Genomic DNA, 22,779 nt, shown 5'->3' with positions numbered 1-22,779 from the left:
CATACACACAGGAGAATTGGATTGTGGTTGCCTATTCTCCAAATGAGTGAGGGTTTTCTTTGAGCATATGAGATGTATGAAAAGAACGGAAAACAAAAGTGATTCCTAAAATTTGAATAGAATCTCACTTCTTTGGTGCAAGGGGTATTGTTTGATGACCCTGTTGGCATGTCAGAAGCCTACAGATGTTAGTCCTCCAGGACAGTGCCTAATAGGTTGCCAGGCGGCATTGGTGTGACAAGGACTGTCCAGACATCTAGTGGCCCCAAAGAGCTTAGTCTGCCTTAGCTGCTTTTCCTACAGGAATGTGCTCAAACCAAGCAGAATTCCTTTCTAGGCTGGGAGCCATGAATCCTCATTGCTTCCTTCATTCTCACCTCCACATCCACCCAACACCATATACTTTCTGCTTTACCTTCTAAATATCACCACTTTCCACCCCTTTCTCTCCACTTTAATTGCTCCCACCCTAATCTAAGCTACCATCATCCTTTGCTTAAACAATGGAACAGCCTCCCTGCACCTTACCGGGCTTCCCTCCAATCACTTCCCTGCAGGGCAGTCAGAGCATTTGCTTCCCAATTCCAAGCTGCTCAAGTAGCTCCTTGCATAAAACCTATCCACAATTTCTACTCGAGTGTGAAATGCCAAGACCAAAATTCTTAACTCATCCCATTAAGATGAGTGGACTGCCCCCTCTGGCCTCTCCACACTTATCCTGCACCCTCTTCCCACTCCCACACTCCCTTGCAGTTTGAAAACACTGGTCTTTTTTTTTTTTTAGTTCAGATGTACTACATTCCTTCCCATGGCAGGGCCTTTGCACAGCTGTTCCCTCTGACTTTCATGGTGAATGTCTACACCTCCTTCAGAACTCAGCTAGAATGCCACCTCCTCCAGGAAGCCTTCCTCATCCCCTGCTAGACTGGGTTATGTCCTGAAGTGGTAGGGTGTATTTCCCCATAATGGTCATGGCACAATTTTGTCCCCCACGCTATTCCAGACCCTGGCCACTCCCCAGCTTCTGGAGTCTGTTTGCCCTCCTCTTCAATTGGGAAAGACTTCATCTGGCCACTATGGAAAGACTGCAATGGAAATGATTCCCTGTGACTTCCAAGACTGGATCAGAATCGGTGACATATGGCTTCCACCTGGCTCGTGTTCCTCTCAGAACGATGGTGCTTGGAACCCAGCTGTCCTGTTGTGAGGAAGCTATGGCTGCATTAGGAGGCCCCAGCATGGGTCTCAGCCTATAGCCAGCGGCAAGTGACAAACAGGTTAGTAAAATTTCAGAGGAATCTGGATCCAGCCTTTCAGCTGACACCATGGGGCCAGATATGAACTATTTCTGCCAAGCCTGCCCAAACTGCAGATTGGAGAACAAAATAAATGTTGATGTTATTCTAAGTCTCTAACTCTTGGGGGTGGGGGCTGGGTTGTTACACAGCCAAAATATCTGGAACATAGTAACTGTTAACACCTGTACCTTCTCTTTGAACTGTTATAGTTGAAACTTTACACTGGTTGAAACTTGACACTGATAATTTGATTCCTATCCTTCTAGAAAGCTCCAGGAGGACAAAAGCCTTGTCAGTTTTGTTCACTGTTCCATTCCTGACACCTAGCACAGTGCCTGGTAAATGATAAACTCACTGCCAATGTGTCCTCAGCTCTTCTGTACCTCTTCACAAATAAAAAGAGATGATATTTGGTCATTGATGGAATGTTCATTCATTTGATAAATGCTCACTGGTGTGGCTGTGTCCAAAATTTGTGTTGGAGACGAAGCACGAAAAAGACGATGTACAGGGGACTGTGGGAGGGCAGAGGAAGGGGCAGTTCGGGTGTGTTTTGAAGGACACATAGGGCTGTGTTTAGGCTGCTGTGTGCCCATATTCCTTTATCGCATCAACCCTAGAAAGCAGGGGTCCACCAACATTTTTTAATAAATATATCAGGCTCTGCAGACTTCAGGATCTGTCTCATCTACTCCCCTGCTGCTGTAGCGCAAAAGCAGAGATGATAGGTTAAGAGTGGGCGTCCATGTGTTTGTTCCAATAAAACTTTATTTACAGACACTGAAATTTGAATTTCTGAATTTTCACGTGTCACGAAAGTCTTCGCTTTGGGATTTTTCCCAACTTTTACAAAATATAAAAACCATTCTTAACTTGCTCGTGAAGCCGGACAAAAGCAGGCAGCAGGCCTGGTTTGCCCACCCGTGTCATACAAGGCGTTTCTTAATAGTGCTTCAGTTTTAGGGGTAAGAGCCCACAGCGAGGTCCTCAAGGAGCCGCCCTTCTTGACTTCATCAGGCCTCGCCCCCAGGGCGGAGCCAGCGCATGCGCGGCCACCCAGCAGGCGGGGGCGGGGCAGGCAGCGGCTCGGACTTCCAACATGGCGCACGCTGGCGGTGGCGGCGGTCCCGCGGGCAGGGGGCTGAGCGGCGCCCGCTGGGGTCGCTCGGGCTCCGGGGGCCACGAGAAGCTGCCAGTGCACGTGAGTGGCGCCCCAGCCCTCTCTCGGGGACCCCGTCGTCCGGGCCCTGCAGGCCTGCGACCCCCACCCGGGCCCCACCCGGCCCCTCCTCAGCCTCCCCTCTGCGCGACCCGGGACCCCCGACCCCTCACCCAGGCTCCTCGGAGGACCTCTTGGAGGTCCCTCTCCCTGCCAGGGACCTCTGCCCCTCGTCCCCTCCGCTGACCCCGGCGCACCGGGACACCCCCCCACCTCCCTTCCCGCAGGTGGAGGACGCCCTCACCTACCTAGACCAAGTGAAAATCCGCTTCGGCAGCGACCCTGCCACTTACAACGGCTTCCTGGAGATCATGAAGGAATTCAAAAGCCAGAGGTACCCATGGGGACCCTCCCCACCCCGGGGGGCCGCCTCCGGGCTGAGGGGGGTGGGAGCCCCCCAGCTGGGTGACCTTGCACAGGTCGTCGAACCTCTCAGAGCCTCAGTTCCTTCCTCTGAAAAACGAGAGTGGAGAGTCCTCCCTTGCAGAGCTGAATTCCTGGAAGGAGGGCCAGGTATCAGGGTGAGGCGAGAGAAGCTAATCTGACCAGCAGAGTCGGAGCCTGTCTTTCTTCAGAATGTTGATTTTTAAATGAATTTTGTTCATCCAGGGCTTTTAAAAATTATTTTCCTCCAAGCTCTGCATTAAAATGTTATTTATCTTAATTGTTTGGCACCCTCTCTCCCTTAAATCTTGTTCCCAAGGTGAGTGCTGCACTAGTCTCAGGCCTGCTAGGAAGTTATGCACATAAAATGCTTAGTAAGGGACCTGGCTCTTTTGAAGGCACTTAAAACACATTAACTGTTTTCGTAGGCATAGAATCAGGAGGGTTAGAGATCCATAGAGGACCTTGCGATCATGCCCATGTTTGCCAGGAGGCTTACTGAGGCTTAGAGTGGGCCAGGGGCAGAGACAGGACTAGAACTTGGGTCCTCTGACTATTAGGTTCTCCATTGTCACAGCCCCACCATGCTGCTTCTCCCTCTGAAGAAATATGGCAGGGCTAGCTAGCCTGGTTTCCTTCCACAAGCATGATGATAAGGGTTTGGCCTTGACTGCAGCCGTGAGAGACCCCATCCCTCTGTGGTTCTCTCCAGGAGGGCACAGGGAGCCCAGCCCTGGCTGCTTTGGAAGTAGAACACAGTCGGCAGAATCACTCCTGTCACATTTTAGAGTGCTTCACTATCATTGAGAAGCTGGTTACATGGCACTGTTATGGGAGTTAGGAGTAGATTTCGTTTTTAGTTTGCTCCTTGAGACAGTTTTGCCTACTTGTATTCTTTGTTTCAGCATTGATACTCCTGGAGTCATCCGACGAGTCTCACAGCTGTTCCACGAACACCCTGACCTCATTGTTGGATTCAATGCTTTCCTTCCCCTCGGGTACAGAATCGACATTCCCAAGAATGGCAAGTTAAACATACAGTCGCCTCTGTCTAGCCAGGTATGCCACTGCACTGGTCTGAGTGATCCCAGCCATAACACGGCCTGCCCTGGTACTCAGGTTGGGCAGCGCATCTCGTGTACTGCATTGCCAGAAAGCCAGTGACAATCTGGTCTTTTTCTAGACATGCTAATCGTTCCTAGCACAAATCAAAATAGATCGAAACACCTACACAGTCAGTCTCAGCTTCCCAAATTGATCCATTTGGAGGATTTAAATAAAGACTGGATGTGTTAGTGCATGTCAGGGAGCCATTCTCCTAACATAGTTTTATGTCCAGTCAAAATAACTGCATCCTTGGTGACCATGGTCTTGGCCTGAGGCTTCCTGGGAACTCACTGGATAGGCGACACTTGTACTTGGGCATGTGGTCGCTCTGATGCCACCCACAAAGTGAAGTGGTTGGAGTGCGGGTGTCAATGGCCATTTTTATTGTTGCTGTGCTGCATTTAATTGCCAGCCAGGTCATTGGCTCAGCTCAGGCTTGTGGCTTGGGTCCCTTTCTTGGTGACAGCTTGCTCCCTCCTCTGTCTGCAATCTGAAAGCCTGTTTGAGCTTTACTTTTATAAAGTCACCATTGTTTTCTCCACCTCAACCCTTTTGCCGTTCAAAGTATAAGCTTTGGTGTGGGGGAGTTGGCCAGAGCTTTGGAGGATGTTTAGCAGCGTCCTTGACTCTATCCACCATGCCCTCCACCAGTGAAGACAGTCAAAAATGTCACCATTACCACATGTCTCCTGGAAGCAAAATTATCCCCATTGAGAACCACTGGTCTGCGTGAACTAGCTCTCAGTGTCCTCCATCTCTGCCCTAGGGGTTTTAGGGAGAAAGGTAAAAATCTGCCACAGAAAGCATTTTGCAGGTTTCTCTGTTGGAGGAGTGCCCTGTCACTGAGGGAGTTAGTTAGATCCAGAAGGAGAACAGCAAGAGGCCTATGCAAGCAAGCTCCGCCTTCAGCGTCTTGTCTTGTTAAAGCCAAAGAGTACTTCTCAGTTTTAAAAAAGGAACTTGGAAGCCTGCAGCCGCTGAATTCCAAACAACCTCCATTTCACATTTGTGAATGGAGCCCCAGGATCCAGATGTGGGGCTCCTGCCTCAAGGGATAAAAGCCTCGGCAGGATTAACCTCCAGAACAATCACTGCTGGGGGAGAAAACCAGCCTCGTTGGCAGCATTGTGCACGGGGCACTTTGTGTGTGTTTGAAGCACCCTATAAATGCGGGGTGTCGTTCCCATTGCTTGCTATGAAAGAGCACAATCCAAGACCTGAATTGCGCTCCCCATGTGGAAATGGCCTGTCTCAATCCCTGATTAGCTGAGAGCAGAGAGTGGAGTCACTCCACTCTCCAGGGTGCTGGAGCTAAACTGCACAGAGGGGGCCCTTCCTCCTCACACCCCCCAGATAGCCGTGGGGCCCCTGCTGTTCCACACACTCCAGAGAGGACTGTGGTGGAGATAACAGACCAGACCAGTCTTTTCTTCCCCTGGGTGGCTTAGGTGACAAAGGTCCATTAACTTGAGGAAAGACATGAGAGGACTTACTTAACAGCCACTTATCAGGGCTTTATAATCTCACTGCAGCCACATCTAGGGCCCCCTCCATCAGCTGGAGAGGTGCATTCGGGAACATACCAGCCCACTCAGTTTCAGTCAATGCTGAGGACCTGCAGGGTTTCCAGCCCTGCTTCTCAGCAGTTCTCCATGCCTGACATAAGTGAGATGTCCTTCTGGCTTCTTGGAGTCCTTGCAGAGGCCACAATAGTCAGAGATCTTTACAGGGCTCCCCACGTGCCAATGCCCTGGTGATTTCTTTTTAATTGGTTTTTGTAGCCTCACTATTTTGAAGCACAGCTTTGTCTTTTTTTTTTCATTTTTCACCTCGTCATGGATCTAGTCAACTACAGATAAGGAGGAAAGTAGCTCCTAGGTGCCGAGGAAGAGAAATAAGGGCATCCCAGCCTTTGGGGAGCCCTTGGTGCAGAGTTTCTGAGCCTTGGCACCATTGCCATTGGGGCTGGATCATTCTCATCGAGGTGTCCTCTGTGCTGGAGGAGGCTGAGGGGCAACACTTCTCCACATGGCACAAGTAGCATACCCTCCTCCAGTGCGACAACTTAAGAATGTCTGCAGATGTTGCCATGTGGCCCCTGTGGGGCAGAATCACCCCAGTTGAGAACACTAGTCTAAAAAGGAAGACAGACAGATGTGTGCCATGACGTGGGGAACATGGCCACAGGAGAGCCAGGGGACTATGGTGAGAAGAATGTTCTTGGCTGGAGCCGCAGCCTCCAGAGTCAGTGCCATTTGGATGTGGTCATCCAGGCCTGAGTTGTTACGACACCTCCTCAGAAAGCTCCCCACTCTCTCCCCTAAGTCTTTACATTGTGCTGTTTTATATATTTCAAAATAGGAAAGTCAGGAAAATAAATTAAAAATCCACCATTCCTTGTTGATTTATCTTCCTTGGCAAACTGGGAGTCCTCCAGATCAGGCAAGACCCTCATCTGCCTGGGTCATAACTGTCACCGTTTCAGCATGGTGCCAGGCACATGATGGGGCGAGACACTGGACGTCAGTGGGTCCCATTGAGGGCAAACCCTGCCTCCTAGGAGCCGTCCCTTTTCTGTTTGGGAAAACAGCCAGCTTGGACAGAGATAAAAAAATTACCTTTAGGCACAGCTCGTCCGATAAGTAGCCCTGTTGTATTCAAAGGGAGGCCTGCTGTCTTCTCTCTGGGGAGGGTCATTTGGAAGTTCAGTCAGTTCCTGGCAGGTTGTCTCTCAGTTTGTGCCTAAGTCATCCATGGAGCAGGTGTAGACCACCACCTCTGCACCAGGCCCTCGGAGTGCTTACACGGTCTAGGTAGGGACTCGTGAGATGCAGATGAACAGCTATGAAATATTCGAGGGAGTTCAGCACTGCAAGCAAAAGACAGCAGGGGCAGGGCTTGAGGGGAACGGGAGCCATGCCTGTGTCTGGGGGGAAGGGGTCTTCCTGGTGGTGGGAGTAAAGGCCTGAGGTGGGAATGAGTGGGTGTGCTTGAGGAACAGCTAGTGGAGTCAGGACATGAAGAGGAGAGGGTGAGAAAGAGAACCAGGAGTGTGGGAAGTTGGAGAGTTCTGGAAAGGCCACTCTGGCTGCTGTGACGGCTGTAGACTGAGAGGCAGAGAGGATCTGTGAGGCAGGGAGGGGCTCCCTATGATCCAGACAGTACGATGATGGTACAGACTGGGGTTGGGATGTCCGTGACAGTGAGAAGTCCGGGTGATCCAGGATGCCTGCGCCTCTGGGTGAAGGTTGCTGTCCCGCAGAGATGACAAGTCTAAAGAGGAGTGTGGGGGGTGCTGCTCCGTCCTTGGAATGTGATTTTTGATGAAGCATCTTAAATATTAAGGCGGGGCTGTGTGTAGACAGTCAGATGGACGAGTCAGCCATGAGGGGTGGCTTATCAGCATCTAGGAAACATTTCTAACTTCCTGGACTAGGGCAAGCAAAGAAGAAAAAGACCAAATGTTCTAGAAGGTTCAGAGCAGAGATTTGGCAAACTATAGTCTGTGGGCCAAAGCCAGCTTGTTTTTGTATGGCTTGTGTTTTTAACATTTCCCTAAGAGTACAGTAAAAATTTTTAATTGTAATTTTCGTATAAAATTCATCGTCATAACCATTTTATGGTGTCCAATTCAGGGGTTTTTAGTATATTCACAGTATCACACAACTGCCACCAATTCCAGAACGTGTCTATCACCCCAAAAAGAAACTGTACCCCTGATTCTCCCCTGACGGCCGCTATTCATATTCTGTCTCTGTAGAGTTGCCTCTTCTGGACATTTCATGTAAGTGGAATCATACACTATATAACCTTTTGTGTCTGGCTTTCTTCAGTCAGCATGATGTTTTTGAGGTTCATTTATATTGTATCAGAGCTTCCATGAATCAGAATACCATTCTTCTTTATGGCCAAAAGTATTCCACTGTGTGGATGGACCACATTTTGTGCATCCATTCATCGGCCGATGGACACTTGGGTGGTTTCCACCGTTTGGCAATTGTGACTAGTGCCACAATGAACATGTGTGTACAAGGATTTGTTTGAACATCTGTTTTCAGTTATTTGGGGTCGATATCTGGGAGTAGAATTGCTGGTTCACATGATAACTGTTTAACTTATTAAAGACCCACCAGACTGTGTTTCATAGGGGATGCGCCATTATGGTCTGACCCATTTTGTGAAGCCGTGGTCTCTAGGGATGGTTCTCTGTCTTGTTACAGTGACTCACTCCAGGGGTTTGTAACAGGCATGTGGTGCCTGAAAATGGCCCGTTAGAGTGATTGTGAGCACAGCCTCCTCTGAAGCAAACTCTAACCCCAGGGCTACTTCCTCCCCCTGCTCCTTCTAGCTCTTTCCACCCTTCCAGGCAATCAGGAAGAGCATCTCTAGAGTATCTTAGAATGAATTCCACTGCCAGGGAGAAATGGCATTTAGAATTGTGACTGCTCTGGATCTGTTGTCTCTCTACTTTCCTCAGCTCAGACTTCTAGATTGCCTCTACAGCTACTGTTATGGATTGAACTTGTCCCCCTCAAATTCTTACATTGATGTCCTAACTCTCATTGTATTAGAATGTGACTGTATTTGGAGATAGGGTCTTTACAGAGGTAATTAAGGTAAAATAAGGCCCTCAGAGTAACCCCTAATTTAGTCTAACTGGTGTCCTTATAAGAAGAGGAAATTTGGACACACAGACCCAGGGATGTGTGTACATGGATGACCGTGTGAGGACACCGCAAGAAGGCGGCCATCTGGGAGAAACCAACCTTGCCAACACCTTGATCTTGGACTCCAGGCTCCTGAACTGTGAGGAAATAAGTTTATGTTGTTGAAGCCACCTGGCCAATCTTCTTTTGTCGTGGCAGCCCAAGCTGGCTAATATACCCACCCTAACTATGGCCAGTGCACCTGGCTGTCCCCACCTTGCTGGAGCCTTCCGGTCAGCAGTTGGTGTAGGAGAAGTGCTGGGCACTTGGACAATGGAAACAGTAGACTCAGTTTGTTCCTTCATTGGTCACCTGCTCATCCCCAACATTGGAGAAAGCCCACTCTGTTCCAAGCTCTGTTGCAGGCAACAGGGACACAGCCACGAACAAAGTAAGAATCTCTGCCCTCATAGTGTTTGCCATCTGGTCAGGGTGGACAGACAACAGAATAAGTACGTGTAGGAAGGTGATGCGTGCCATGGAGTAAAACAAGGAAGAGGCTCGGAGTGCTGGGAGACGATGGCATTTTAGTTTGGCATAGGATGATTCCAGAAGACTTCTCGAGAACCAGCCCCCACATGCTGGGGGCCTGCAGGATACCGAGGGTCACTCCTGATGGCCCAGCCATGGTCAGTGGTAGAGAGAAGCGGTCATCAAAACCACATGCAAAATTCCAGTTTAGAAACAAACATCACCTCTTCTGGGGAGTGGTCCTGTCCTACCACGAATTAGGATTCTGAGTGCACAGGAAAGAGACGCATGTGCCTATTTTTTACTTTTATTTGTATTGATAAAAAAAGCACGCAAATAGAGGGCATGCTTGATGACTGGTCAGGGCCCATCTCAAGTGACTTGCCCTGGGCTTAGCACCAAATGTCCTGCAGACATGGGCAGCCTAGACAGCTGGCCCCCCTCACCTCCAGGGTCTCAGTTTTATACCTACTGAAAGCAGGTTCTTTTATACCTGAAATGGGCTGGCAAAAGACTTATTTTATAAAGAGCCCCAAACTCCACTCCAGAAAGGATTAAACAATCCACATTTTATACTTTTCTCCCGAACATTAATTTTTCAAAGTGTAGAGTGTGTCAGACCTTCATGTTCTCTGAATCGATTGGGAAAGGTCTGGTGGAGGCGAGTCCAGGAGACTCTCCCAGGAGCATGTCGGCCCACAGAAGGCCGAGGAGGAGCTGTCTGCATGTTCTGTGCCCGCCCCCCCATTCCTCCCTCCAGGCCCCCAGAAGTAACCTTTTTCTACATCTAATTAAAACACTTGGCTCTATGTTAGGTATTGCTTGTTCTTGTACAGACGGTGGCTGGGTCTGGCGTTTGTCACAGTCTGTTCCTGGTGTTGGGCTGACAGTAACTCTCTGTCATGTTGTCAGGAGAATTCGCACAACCATAGTGACTGTGCTGAGAACTTCAAGCAACAGCTGCTGTACAAGGAGGACAAAGCCCAGGTGCCCTTGGAGTCGGATTCTGTGGAGTTCAACAACGCCATCAGCTACGTGAACAAAATTAAGACCCGCTTTCTGGACCACCCTGAGATCTACAGGTCATTCTTGGAGATACTGCACACTTACCAGGTAAGAGGCCTCGGGTCATACTTCTCTGGCTGTTCGTGGCCAGTGGTAGAGAGAGGCAGGCGATCATCAAATGTCCAGTGCATTAGAAGCTTTCAGATTTTCTTTTTTGAATTCATGGAATCCTGTAAAAATCTGATAAGCTTTTTTTGCATTAATTTTTTTTACTACGACAAAATATACATAACATAAAACTTACCATTTTAATCATTAAGAAGTATACAATTCATGGGCATTAAGTACATCCACATTGTCATGCAGCCATCATTACCATCCATCTCCCGAACCCTTCATCTTGCAAAACTGAAACTCTCTCCCCATTAAAAATGAACTCCCCATCCCTTTCCCCTAGCCCCTGGCACCCACCATTCTGCTTTCTGTCTCCATGAATTTGACTCCTCCAGGGATCTCACATAAGTGGGATCATACAGTATTTATCCTTTTGTAACTTGGTTTATTTCACTCAGCATAATGTCTTTAAGGTTCATCCATATCGTAGCATGTGTCAGAATGTCCTTCCTTTTTTAAGGCTGAATGATATTCCATTGTGTGCATGGACCACATTTTGTTTATTCATTCATTTGTTGATGGACTCTTGGGTTGCTTCCACATTTAGGCTGCTCTCAACATGAGTGTACAAATACCTGTTGGAGTTCCGTTTAGTTTTTATTTTAATTTACTCCTTGAGTAAATTTATACCTTGGCACTGAAGAAGTACTAGGAAACACACATCAGAAGGATTTTAAAAGAACCTAAGGGACACTCTTTTTATAAGATAATTTCGTTGTTGTTTAGGCCACACAGCTTCTTTTATTTTTGCTGATTACAGCTGGGCCCTGTGCCAGGTACTGGGGTGACAGAGATGAATGGTTGCTACTGCTTGGGAGTTCAGTCTAGAGGTGGGAGAAACTTAGAGATGATTGGGGCAGAAAAGAAGGGAAGTGCATAGAAGTATGTCAGGGTTAACTTGCCAACCGCGCGGGGGTCCAGGGAGAGAATGTTTAGGTCAAATCTTGACAAATGGGTCAGAACCATCAGGAAGACAAGTACAGATGAAAGGTAGATGCTCAGTGTTAGGAACGGCCTGCAAAGGTCCAGGGATCAGAGCAGATAGCTGGCTTCAAGTGAATTGACAGGAAGTGTGGGCAGGCCAGTGGCAAGGGACATCTGTGTCATGTAAGGAGCTTGGATGTCATCCTCTTCCAGACATGGAGTTTCTGATGCCTTTTATTTTTCTAAGCAGAACCCACTTTTATTTTCTGCATTTCTATAAGAATTTTTTTGAGCCAAACTGACAACATATGCCAGGGAGCAAGATCTCAAATGCTCTGGAAAATAACAGTTTTGTAGCTTTTATGCTTTTGAAATTAAGGAGGAGACTAGGGAAGACTGGAGAAAGCAAGGAGGAATTGGATTACAGGATAGGTAACAAGATTATGGGCTCTCTTGAGGGTTAGTACCTCCTTCGAGGGGTATTCTGGCATTTCAAAGGTGTGTTAACCAATGTGCACAAGAAGAATGGACAGGGCTGGCTTTAAACCTTTCACAAAAGAAATTATAGGCCTGGGGCGTGATGACCCACTGTGACCCGCTGAGTTAGGAATTTATGATCAGATCACTCTGTGAGGTTACTTTCCCTAGAACCCCTTTTTTTGTCCACAGTTCCCCTTTTTGGTCATAAGCAGCATCCACTTTTAAAAACAAGCCTACTGTACAACCTTGATAAGTAAAATAAAGAACTGGGATTTTTTTAGCATAAATGTTTAATATCAGGTTGATAGCTTTTGCTTCCTGCAAACCCAGTGGAGCTGTTTTGACACAAACTTGCCTTCGGCAATGCTGGCAACGTGCGTGGCCCCATCGGACCAGTCCAACAAGTGCATGGTACTGTACGGCAGTGAGCCTTGCTTCTCACAGATGAGCGGTTGCAGTGGCAGATGTGAACATCTGATCTGTGTGGGGAGGTGATATGTGGGATCATAGGGGTTTATGGGACCTTCACAGATTCCATGGGGTCATCACAGCTTAGGGGCTGGAGGGATCATCAGCAAGAAGCCTGCGTGGTATCTGTTCTGCAATGGGAATCGGGGCAGAGATGTTAGACTCATTCAAGGGCAGAGTGATGAACCACAAACTCAGTCAGAGAAGGCTCATCGGGGAGGGTAAAGCTTGGCATCCTCCAAGAGCCTCTGGGAGTTTGGTGGAAACACAGGTGCCTGGGCTTCACCCCAGAGTTGCAACTCCTCAGGGCCAGCCCAGCATCTGCATTTTAAACAAGCTCCCTGGCAACGCTGACCGCAGGTCGTCCGTTTCTTCAGAGGAGCTAGAAATATAAATTTTCGTGTGAATTATCCTGGTTTTAGAACATTGGCTTGGACTTTAAAAGACCATGAGGCCCAAAGTCAGCAGCTCTAGGTAAATTTGGCCCTGTGTTTCTGTGTTTTTATCTCTGTTGGGCTTTGGTTCAGACCTTAGCTCTGCCACCTGCCCCTTCAGAGTCCTTTCCCTCAGCTCCCTGAACCCAGGTTCTAATCCGTAAAATGACTGTAACGCTGGTGGTGCTGACCCATGGGTTAAATGTGGTAAACAGAGGTCATCCACTCACAGTGCCCGCCTCCGGTCAGCCATTATCCAACTTAATACATATGTCCAGTATGTGTTTAGATAGGCACAGCCAGTTCTGCCCTGGTGTGACTCGTGACATTCATTAAAGTGATTTCGCTATGCAGGTTTGCACAATCACAGAACTTATGAGAAAACAGAGTCAGGGCACAACACTGGGAATCTGTCAGTGCACATTTAAAAAAGATAGGCACCTACTAAAAATGGTAGCACCATTGTACACATTAAAAGGCTAAGAATGACACAAATACTAGAGCACCTGTGGCACTTAATTCTGGAAAGACCTGAGGCTCACGTGTGGGTGTGGGAAGGTTGCAGCCTATGGGTCACTGCGAGGTGCTGGGAGGAGGGATCCTGAAATGGGACGGGTCATAGTAACCCCTGATGGCCCAGGCAGGTGGCTCTTAACAGATGTTGAAGGGTCATGGGTGGGGGGGTGTTTTCCCACACTGCTCAAGTCAGCCTGCTGTGATTTTCTACACTCACCCAGGATTTCTCCCACATAAGCAGTCACAAAATTCACACTGCACTGAGATCATTCCTTAGTACACGTATCAAATGCTACAGATTCGCATGTTCAAAACAAGCATTAAAGCAGAACTGACAGTCTCTGAGGGAACATTCCCAGAAAGCGCGGCCCTAAGTCAGGGTGCGCACCTGTCACGTGGTCGTAGGTAGAGCCATGTTTCCCTCTGCTAGGTTGCACCTGTCTCCTTTCCACCTTACTGGAAACCACATTCCTTTCATCTTTGTCAATCTGATGAGCGAAGTGGTGCTATTTTAAGTTGTATTTCTTTAAACATCATTCAGTTCAGTCATTGTATTCATGTGTATAGATATAACTTGTGTTTATTCTCTGAACTGAGTGGTCTTCATCTATTTTTTCTTTGGCTTTCAAGTGTCCCAGTAACTTTGGTGGTTGGGGAGGCACTTATCCTTTTTCCCCTCCTAAGTAGGTGCTACGGGTGTAGGGTTGAAAACCAGCTGCCCTCAGTGTGCTGGGGCCAGGAGTTGGGGACACACCGAGGTTGGCGCTTTCCCCTTTGTAGCTGGGGGTGGGCGTGTCCTGCGTTCCGGGAGAGTCCCAGCCTTGATGCCTCTTGCTCGGTCACATCCTCAGGTATAAAGTTGACAGGGACTTATTTTTAATGTCCAACTTGAGTTTTGCTTGTGGCTTCCGACCCAGGTCCCCTCCGGTCCTCATCTTGTTGCTTTGAGCTCCAGGTCAGGTTGTCTTCCTTCAGCCCTCAGGGACAGGATAAACAGGTCCCTTGGCATGGAAGTCACTTCCTTTTCTCTTCGCCCACTTCTCTTCAAGGCCTAGTGCTAGCTCTGTGCTCCTCTGCCCAGCAGAACATGCCCCCTTGTCCATGGGAGGGCTGGGACCAGGTCCTTCCATGACTGTGCCCCTGCCCATGTTCCTTCCATCTCCTAGGTCAGGCCTCGTCCGTGGCCAGGGCTCAGGTCGTGTGGTGGAGCAGGGTTGGGACGTAAGCACAGAGGACTGTTCTCCAGACAAAGGTGTTCGCTGTAGGGCACCCCGAGTTGTTGGCAGGGCGATGGGGCTGGGCCCCTCTCTCCTCCACAGAGGGATGCCTAAATGTCACAGCCCGGTGCCTGGTGCCTTGACTAACGACTTGTTTTCCCTTTCCCAACAATCGGCAGAAGGAGCAGCTGAGCACGAAGGGCCGGCCCTTTCGGGGCATGTCTGAAGAGGAGGTGTTCACCGAGGTGGCCAACCTCTTCCGGGGCCAGGAGGACCTGCTCTCCGAGTTCGGACAGTTCCTGCCCGAAGCTAAGCGGTCCCTGGTGAGTACAGAGTGCCCACCTGGCCTGCGGGCCACCTCAGCCGGGACCCCATGCCTCAGTGCAGGGCCAGGCCAGGATAGTCTGACCCCCAGGACATGCTGGGTTCCCCCAGGAGCCACACAGGTACAGACACCCATAGGCCCCCAGTGCAGGTTCCTGTCACAGGCTCCACCTTCATGTCAAGCTGGAGGAGGTCCTGAAGAGGGCTTCTCTATTGACAATGCCAGATGGTGAGGGCTGGCTTGGGAGGAAAGGCAAGGGCACCTCATATTCCTCCAGGACTGCAGAGCCACCTGCCTGTAACCAGGGCTCTGAGAAGGAGGGGAGGGCCCACCACCTCCCACTCTGGAGGGACCAGGTGGGGGTGGGCTGGGACTTGGCAGTGGCAGGGCAGGGGGGAGTGGGCAGAGAGCAGAGGAGGGCCCTGGGACAGGGACAGTGAGAGTGCAGACTGCTCTGTCGGTCTTTCTCCCCGTGCTGTGGCCTGAGGCCTGTTAGGCTGCCCTTTTCTGTTTCCTCTTTTTCTTTTCCACGAACATAAGGGTTTTTTCTAATTGAAGTGAAATTTATGTAACATAAAATGTACCATTTTAAAGTATATAATTTAGTGCCTTGTAATGCATTCACAGTGTTGTACAACCACCACCTCTGTCTAGTTCTGGAACATTGCCCTCACCCCAGAAGGAAACCCCGTCCCCATGAACAGTTGCTCCCCAGCCCCCTCCCCCAGCCCCTGACAACCACCAATCTGTTTTCTGTCTCTATGGATTTGTCTGTTCTGGACATTTCATATAAATGGAATTATACAATGTGTTTTTTGTGTGTCTGGCTTTTCTTCACGTTTTAAGTTTCATTCACGTCGGAGCATGTGTCAGTGCTTCATTCCTTTTTGTGACTGAGGAATATTCCCTTGTGTGGATGGAGCACATTCTGTTTATCCACTCATTCACTAGCAGACATTTGGGTCATTTCCACTTTTTGACAGTTGTGAGTAGTGCTGCTGTGCACATACGTGTACAGTATTTGCTTGAGTCTCTGTTTTCAGTTCCTTGGTGTCTACACCCAGGATTGGAATTGCTGTGTCATATCATAATTCTATGTTTAAATTTTGAGGAACTGCCCAACTTTTTTCCATGATGGCTGCATCATTTTATGTTCTCACTAGCAGTATTCTAGGGTTTCAGTTTCTCCACAACGCCATTCTTATATCTTCTTCGGAGAAATAGCCATTCAAGTCCTTTGCTCATTTTTTAGTTTGTCTCTCTGTCGTTGAGTTGTAAGAGTTCCTTATGTTTCTGGACACTAGACCCTCATCAGATATTTTCCTTCATTTTGTAGTTCATCTTTTCACTTTCTTGTTAGTGTCCTTTGATGCATATATGTTTTAAATTTTGATCAATTCCAATTACCTATTTTTTTCATTTGTTTTTCATGCTTCTAGTGTCAGATTTAAGAATTTTTTACCAAATCTTCTGAGGTCAGGAAGATTTCCGTCTGTGTTTTCTTCTAATAGTTTTATAGGTTTAGCTTTTATATTGAGGTCGTTTATCCATTTTGAGTTAGTATTTGTGTATGATGTGAGCTAAGGGTCTAACTTCATTCTTTTGCATGTGGAGATCCAGTTGTCCCAGCACCACTTGTTGAAGAAACTGTTCTTCTGTTCTCATTAAATGGTTGTGGCACCCTGTTGACAATCAATTGTCCATAGTTGTATGGGTTTATTTCTGGGCTCTCCATTCTAATCTATTGATCTCCATGTCTGTCTTATGCCAGCACCAGACTGTTGATTATTGTAGCTTTATAGTAAGTTTGGAATAAGGAAGTGTGAGTCTTCCAATTTTGTTCTTGTTTTCCAAGATTGTTTTGGCTATTCAGGGCACCTTGCATTTCCATGTGAATTTGAAGATCAGTTTTTCCATTTCTGTGAGAAAGGCCTTAGGGATCTTAAAAGAGATTGAATGGCATCTGTCAACTGGGGGAATATTGCCATCTTAACAGTACTAAGCCTTCCCATTTATGAACATGCAGCATCTTTCCATTTACTTAAATCTTTTTTAATTTCTTTCAGCAATCTTTTTTAGTTTTCAGTATACATGTCTTGTACCGCCTTGGTTAAATTTATTCATAAGTATTTTATTCTTTTTGATGCTATTAGTAATGGAATTGTTAATTTCATTTTTCGGTTGTTCATTGTTAGCATATAGAAACTACTGCTTTCTGTATGTTGAGTTTGTATTCTACAGTTTTGCTAAATCCATTCATTAGCTTATTAATAGTTTTTGTGGATTCACTAGGATTTTCTATATATCAGATCATGCCACCTGCTACTTAAGAGTTTTCCTTTCCAATTTAGATGCCTTTCCTTTTTATTTCTTTTTCTTTCTTTCCTTTCTTTTCTTTCTCTTTCCTTCCTTCTTTTTTTCTTGTTTCTTCCTTTTTCTTTTTTTCCTCTTTCTTTTCTTTCTTTTTTGTTCTTTTACCTAATTGCTCTGGTGGAACCCCCAGTACCGTGTTGAATAGAAGCAGTAAGGACAGGCATCCTTGTCTTGATCCTGATCGTAGAAGAAAAGCTTTCAGTCTTTCACCTTGAGTGTCCTGTGAGCTGTGGACTTTTCATAAATGCCCTTTATCAGATTGAGGAAGTTTCCTTCTTTTCGTACTTCGTTGACTTCCAATTTCTGTTTTCCTCCTCCTTCCTCTCTGCCCTTGATGACAACAACTTGGAGTGTGACCACACGAGTGGTCCTCCCTTCATGTGGTACCACCACTTCTCCTAGGTCCTGCTTCTGAATGAAGATGCAGTGGGGACAGGGCTGGGGGTCAGCAGGTCTCAAAGGGAGGAGATCAGAGGCAAAAGAAGTCTGGGTTTGGATTCCTTGAAGACTCTTGGTTCAGTCAGGTGAACTTCCAGTGCATGGACTAGGGCTTGTCCCAGGCCAGGCATCACTGTCTCCTGGACACTGAGCACTGTCCCTAAGCGGGGATGCTGCCATGAAACACTGCCTGACTGCAGGTCAGAGAAGTTGTCTGTTAGTGAGGCTGACATAAGTCCTAGAGCTGTAGCCAGTCCTTCTGACCTGCCCGGAGCCTCGGGCGTCCTCAGGGGACTGGAGGCCTGGGCAGAGCCCTCGAGCACGTAGCCTAGGCCACAGCACTTGCTCGGCTTCATCAGTGCTGCAGGCAGGCTTGAGCCTGCTGCATCACCTCCCAGGCCTCATTCTCTTCTCTCACACAGATACCTGGCCCTCCTGCTCAGATGGGAACTCAGCAAACTGTTGTCATTTGAGTGCCTCATGCAAGGCCCAGCTTGTGCTCAGTGCTCCATCTTCCTCCTCTGCTTGTCAGAGGTCTCTTTGCCTCCCTCTGCATCCCTGGTAACTCAGGCTACATCCCATCATACTCTGTGAAGCCTGTCTTGCCTTCTTATACACTTGGTAGATCGTCTTTGGGTCTCATCCTCTTGGATCTGGGTCTCCCCTCTCAGCTCTGACCACGACCTTGGCAGCTCTTTCTCTGAACTCCATCCACGCAGGGAGCTGAGTACACGGTGACATCCCTGGCCAGCCTTCCCAGAGTCCTTGCCATTAGCGCAGAGTGGTCCAGAGACATGCGCTTTCTCCACACTGCAGGGAAGCTCAAGAGAGCAGCCCTGCCTTGACAGGAGGTGGTGGGTGCAACGCCTGGAACAAGGGCTCATGATTGAACACCTGGTTCATGTCTCGTTTTGCCACCTTCTTGCTATGGAAGCCTGGCAAGTCACTCCCTGAGCCTCAGCTCTTTCATCTAGGAAGTGGCCATGGGGACATCTCCCTCTAGGCTGGTTGGAAGATTCCTTAGGGAAGTGCCTGGCCAGGGTGAGCCCGGGACTGCGCTAGGGGCCTTGCCTTTGCTGAGCTGAGAGCGGAACCACCCTGGGAGATGGTATAGAGGGTAGGGAGACCCATCCGCTGGGGTCGTGAGGGCAGTGCACAGCAGACACTTAGGTAACTGATAAAACTGTCAGTCCACCCTGCTCGCCCCAATTCTTAGCATTTTTTTTTTTGGCAAGAGCGGTCTTAGTTCCCTTAATTTTCATCTTGGTGGTGATTCTTTAAGCTCATGGTCCCTGGCAGGTTAGTGGAGCTTCTTGTCCTCTGATTGCTGTAGTCACAGCGCCCTCTAGTGGACACAACTAGGACTTTACAAAGTTGAACATGGACAAAGCCTGCCCTAAAAAAAAAAAAAAATGAGCATTTTCCTCAGAAAACTGCCTTCCCACACAGTTTCTTTAAATGGCATTTGTTGTCAGTCCAGCAAAGTATTTTTAGTGTATATTGGATGACTAGAGCTATCATATACATTTTAAAAGATTGATCTATTTTAAAATTATTAAAAACACCCACATACAATGTTTTATAAAGTGATCTTTATGGTCATGATCCTTTATATTGATTTTTAGATTTCTGTTAAAACTGTAGGGAAAAGAAACCAAAGATGAAATTTCATATTGTCCCAATTAAACTTGATTGCTTGTCATAGGTCAGAGTTGGCAGATATTTTCCTATGAAGGGCCAGATAACAAGTATCTTAGGCTTTGCAGGCCAGGCAGCCTCTGTCACAAAGATTCAGTTCTTCTATCCTAGTGTGAAAGCAGCCTTGGACCATATCAATGAGTAGGTGTGGCTGTGTGCCAATAAAACTTTATTTACAGAAACAGGCCAAGCATGGTGACTGTTCTAGCCTCCAACTAAATGGGCTTTGGGGTCTATCTCAAGCATTCGCAAATTGGGATATTTAACTTATGTTGTCCTTCCAGCTGGGCAAGCTTGGCTGGGCAAGCACTGGGTTTCCCCTTTAGCTTCCCATTTCACTCAGTGTGTGTCTTGGTGTCACCCACCCACCTCCCTTAGGAATTGGTGGTTCCACCTGTTCTGACATCTATAAAAAGATGAGAGAATTTTTCTACTTAAGGTTCTTGGAGTAACTTTGAATTTTCAGATAACTATCGTTCAAAGAATTTTATCCCCTAATGGATAAGTTTGGCCTATAGTTAACAATAGGACATTATTGTTGTTATTTCGATTATTATAAAATAGTATGTGCTCATGAAAAAATGAAGTATTGGTAAGAGTATTAAGTATGAAAAGTAAATTTCCCTTCCTATCTTCAGTTTTCCAGTTACTCTTCTCAGAGTTAAGCACCCACAGGTATCTTATGTGTCCTCTAGAAATTTCCTCTGCATGTGCAAACAAATGTTTATTCTTTAAAAAACAATGGCATCTTGTTTGTTCTGCCCTAGGGTTTCTTTTTTTCTGTTTTCACGTAACAATGTATCAGGTACGCAGTCCCTGGCAGTGACACGGAGACATAGGTCCCACTCTAATCCGATAGATGCTGCTGTTTTGTTTGGATGCTGCATGACTTGCTCACCCAGCCCATGCTTGGGGCGATAGCATATCCTTCATATGGTGTCTCCATGTCTAGGTCCCTTGGTGGGGTGATTTTATGTGCCTCCTTAGCCCTGTCCACAGCCTGCAGAAAAGCTGCGGTCTGTCCACCTTCCCACGCCTGTTCCAGCTTACTGGCACGTTCACATTGATGCGAATCCTATTTAGAGTTTTCCAGAACTATTCTTTGTAAATATTGCTGACACCCTGTAGGTACCCTGCTTGGGACAAGCATCTCTGACTTGTTCATCAGTGGCGGGCATAGAGCCTGAGAGGACCAGCAAACAGCCCCCACTGAATGAGGACACTACCCCCAGGATGGGTTTTCTCATTCCTAAAAAGGAAGCAGCCTTCAGCTGCTTATGCCAGTACCCTTGCCAGTACCCTTGTCTGAAATACTTTTCCTTTTTGTGGTGCACTTGAACACGAGACCCCAATTATCAGTAGTTCGCTGGATGAGCCCCACACACCAAGGCCCAACTTCAGTGTTTTACCCTGAGTCCTCCCTTGCCTGTCGGGACCCATCCTCCATCTCAGCCTTCTGTGAGTTTTCTCCCAGCCACATAGCATATCACTGTGATGATCTGGGTACACTGATCTCTCCCCCAGTAAATCTGAGCATCTCCAGAGCTGGGGTCACCTCACATGTGTGGACAGAGCCTCTGGTCTGTAGCAAACAGTGATCACTGGGGCTGTGGGCTGAACTAAAGGCAGTTCTGTGCACTCAGACAAATGGAGTATCAGCACTGTGGACCTGGCTATGTCTCTCCAGTGCTAACCACCTCCTGTGTTTGTGTCTTTAGTTCACAGGAAACGGGCCCTGTGAAATGAACAGTGTCCAGAAGAGTGATCACGAAAAGAACCTGGAACACAGCAAAAAGCGCTCCCGGCCCTCACTCCTCCGGCCAGTATCAGCACCGGCCAAGGTAACCATCAGCTGTGTGTCTAGATGTCCGTGTGTGTGGACACCCAGAAGCCTGGCCCTCTCTGTAGATGACCTGGGGAACAACACGAGGAGACCCCAGGCAGCTGGCCTGGGGCAAGGGCCTGAGTCTGGACCCTGGTATGGTTGAAATGCACCAGCTGTGGGATCTTGGGAAGTTGGCTCACCTCTAAGGTGGCTGTTCATCTGTTCCCCTGACTCAGAAAATTGTTGTAAGGAGTGTTACCTCCTCCTGCAGAAACAGAATGTAATGCTCCATCTGCTCCTTTTCACCATCACGAACGACTCTTTCCCAGCAGGGCCCCATGTACTGTTGTACAGGCTGGTCACTGCACAAGGTGCCCTTCTGAGGGATGAGAGGGGCTGAGATCCAGCTCTTGTTGCATTCATCATCTATTATAGTGATTTTCTAATCTCATCACTCCTTATGCATTTAGTAGGTGACTTTCTACTGTAAGGATGAGCTTTCTCTTTATCCCCACTTATTTAGTTCCCTGTATCAACATGGACTCTGGGTTGTAATCCATGACTCAATTTATCTTGATGCCCAGACTATCCCAGATTTGGCCAGTGGAGCCCTTCTGGCTGGCTCCTATGTTCTCTTGACACATCCTCATCATTCTTCAGGCACTTGGGAGATGGTTTTATAGCATTCTTGATGCCTCAGGAGTGCAGCCAAGTTCATGTCCTAGTCCAGCTTAGAGACAGAAGTCTTCACAGAGATTTAAAACCTGGACTTCTTCAGGATCCCACTGGTGCTGTCCTTCTGTCCCTTTCTCGTGCCCTTCTCATCACCATCACAGGACAAAACAGGCAGGAAAGAGATTTCTGATATTGTATCCAGGGACACAGCTCCCTTGCTATTCCAACTTTGTTGCTCCCACTTGTTAACAAAAGCCCTTAACTGCTAAGATTTAGATCCCAGAGTTCGGGCAGGGTGGTCATGCGAGCTTCACCCTTTACTAGGTCTCAGATGCAGGGTGGGTGGTCCTCAGAAATTCATCCACGGGGGTCCAGGGTAGACCTCATCCAGCACCCCCATGAAACTTCACATTGGGAGAGCTCAGTACTGGTAGTGGTTCTACTCTGACAAAGGTGGGCAGAGGGGCTGCTCATGGGGTGCACAGGGCACTGATGGCACACACTTTTCTCTGCAGAAGAAAATGAAACTACGTGGTACCAAAGACCTGTCAATCGCTGCTGTGGGGAAGTATGGGACTCTACAGGAGTTCTCCTTCTTTGACAAGGTGACTGTCGGGGCTCAGATGGGCTCAGATGTTCAGGGCAGGAGCTCCTGGGAAGGGAGCAGGAGGGAAGGAGAGCCCTTGGGTAGGTGTGAGAGGAGGGGCTGGCACTAGTTTTCACAGTGGAAGGGATTGTGGGCCACTGGTGGGCAGGAGGCAGCAGAGCTCAGGACCCAAGCCTGGTTTGAGGACACATGTCTGCTGCTCCTCAGCTGTGTGGCTTTTCTAAAGTAGGGATGGTCCTGGGACTCCCACCCAGGGTCAGTGGGCCAAGCCAGCAAGATGGCCTGTGCACATGCTGTCTGAACTGCGAATTGCTGCATGGAGAGCCTTGCCCTGCAGACCACAGCCAGTCACTTTAGAGCACGCCCATGTTGGTAACTCTGCATGCACCTAGTGATGTCTGAACCAATTGGGTGAGGAAGTGGGGGTTGGGCCTG

The 22,779-nt window shown here is 48.1% G+C and overlaps 1 protein-coding gene across 1 annotated transcript in view; it reads left to right on the top strand.

Annotated features, from left to right (window-relative positions):
• Nucleotides 1-2,369: 2,369 nt before the first annotated feature.
• Nucleotides 2,370-22,779, top strand: part of SIN3B (SIN3 transcription regulator family member B) — a 38,956-nt gene continuing 18,546 nt past the window's right edge. Inside the window, exons 1-7 of the mRNA XM_011366866.2 lie at nt 2,370-2,499; nt 2,745-2,851; nt 3,807-3,960; nt 10,098-10,298; nt 14,583-14,726; nt 20,956-21,078; nt 22,253-22,342. Of these exons, the coding sequence (XP_011365168.1) occupies nt 2,398-2,499; nt 2,745-2,851; nt 3,807-3,960; nt 10,098-10,298; nt 14,583-14,726; nt 20,956-21,078; nt 22,253-22,342 (921 nt within the window). The 5' untranslated portion in view covers nt 2,370-2,397. The remainder of the gene's footprint in view (nt 2,500-2,744; nt 2,852-3,806; nt 3,961-10,097; nt 10,299-14,582; nt 14,727-20,955; nt 21,079-22,252; nt 22,343-22,779) is intronic.

The sequence above is a fragment of the Pteropus vampyrus genome, unplaced genomic scaffold (genome assembly GCF_000151845.1).
Source record: "Pteropus vampyrus isolate Shadow unplaced genomic scaffold, Pvam_2.0 Scaffold126, whole genome shotgun sequence".
NCBI lineage: Eukaryota > Metazoa > Chordata > Mammalia > Chiroptera > Pteropodidae > Pteropus > Pteropus vampyrus.
This window is presented reverse-complemented; position numbering and strand designations above follow the sequence as displayed.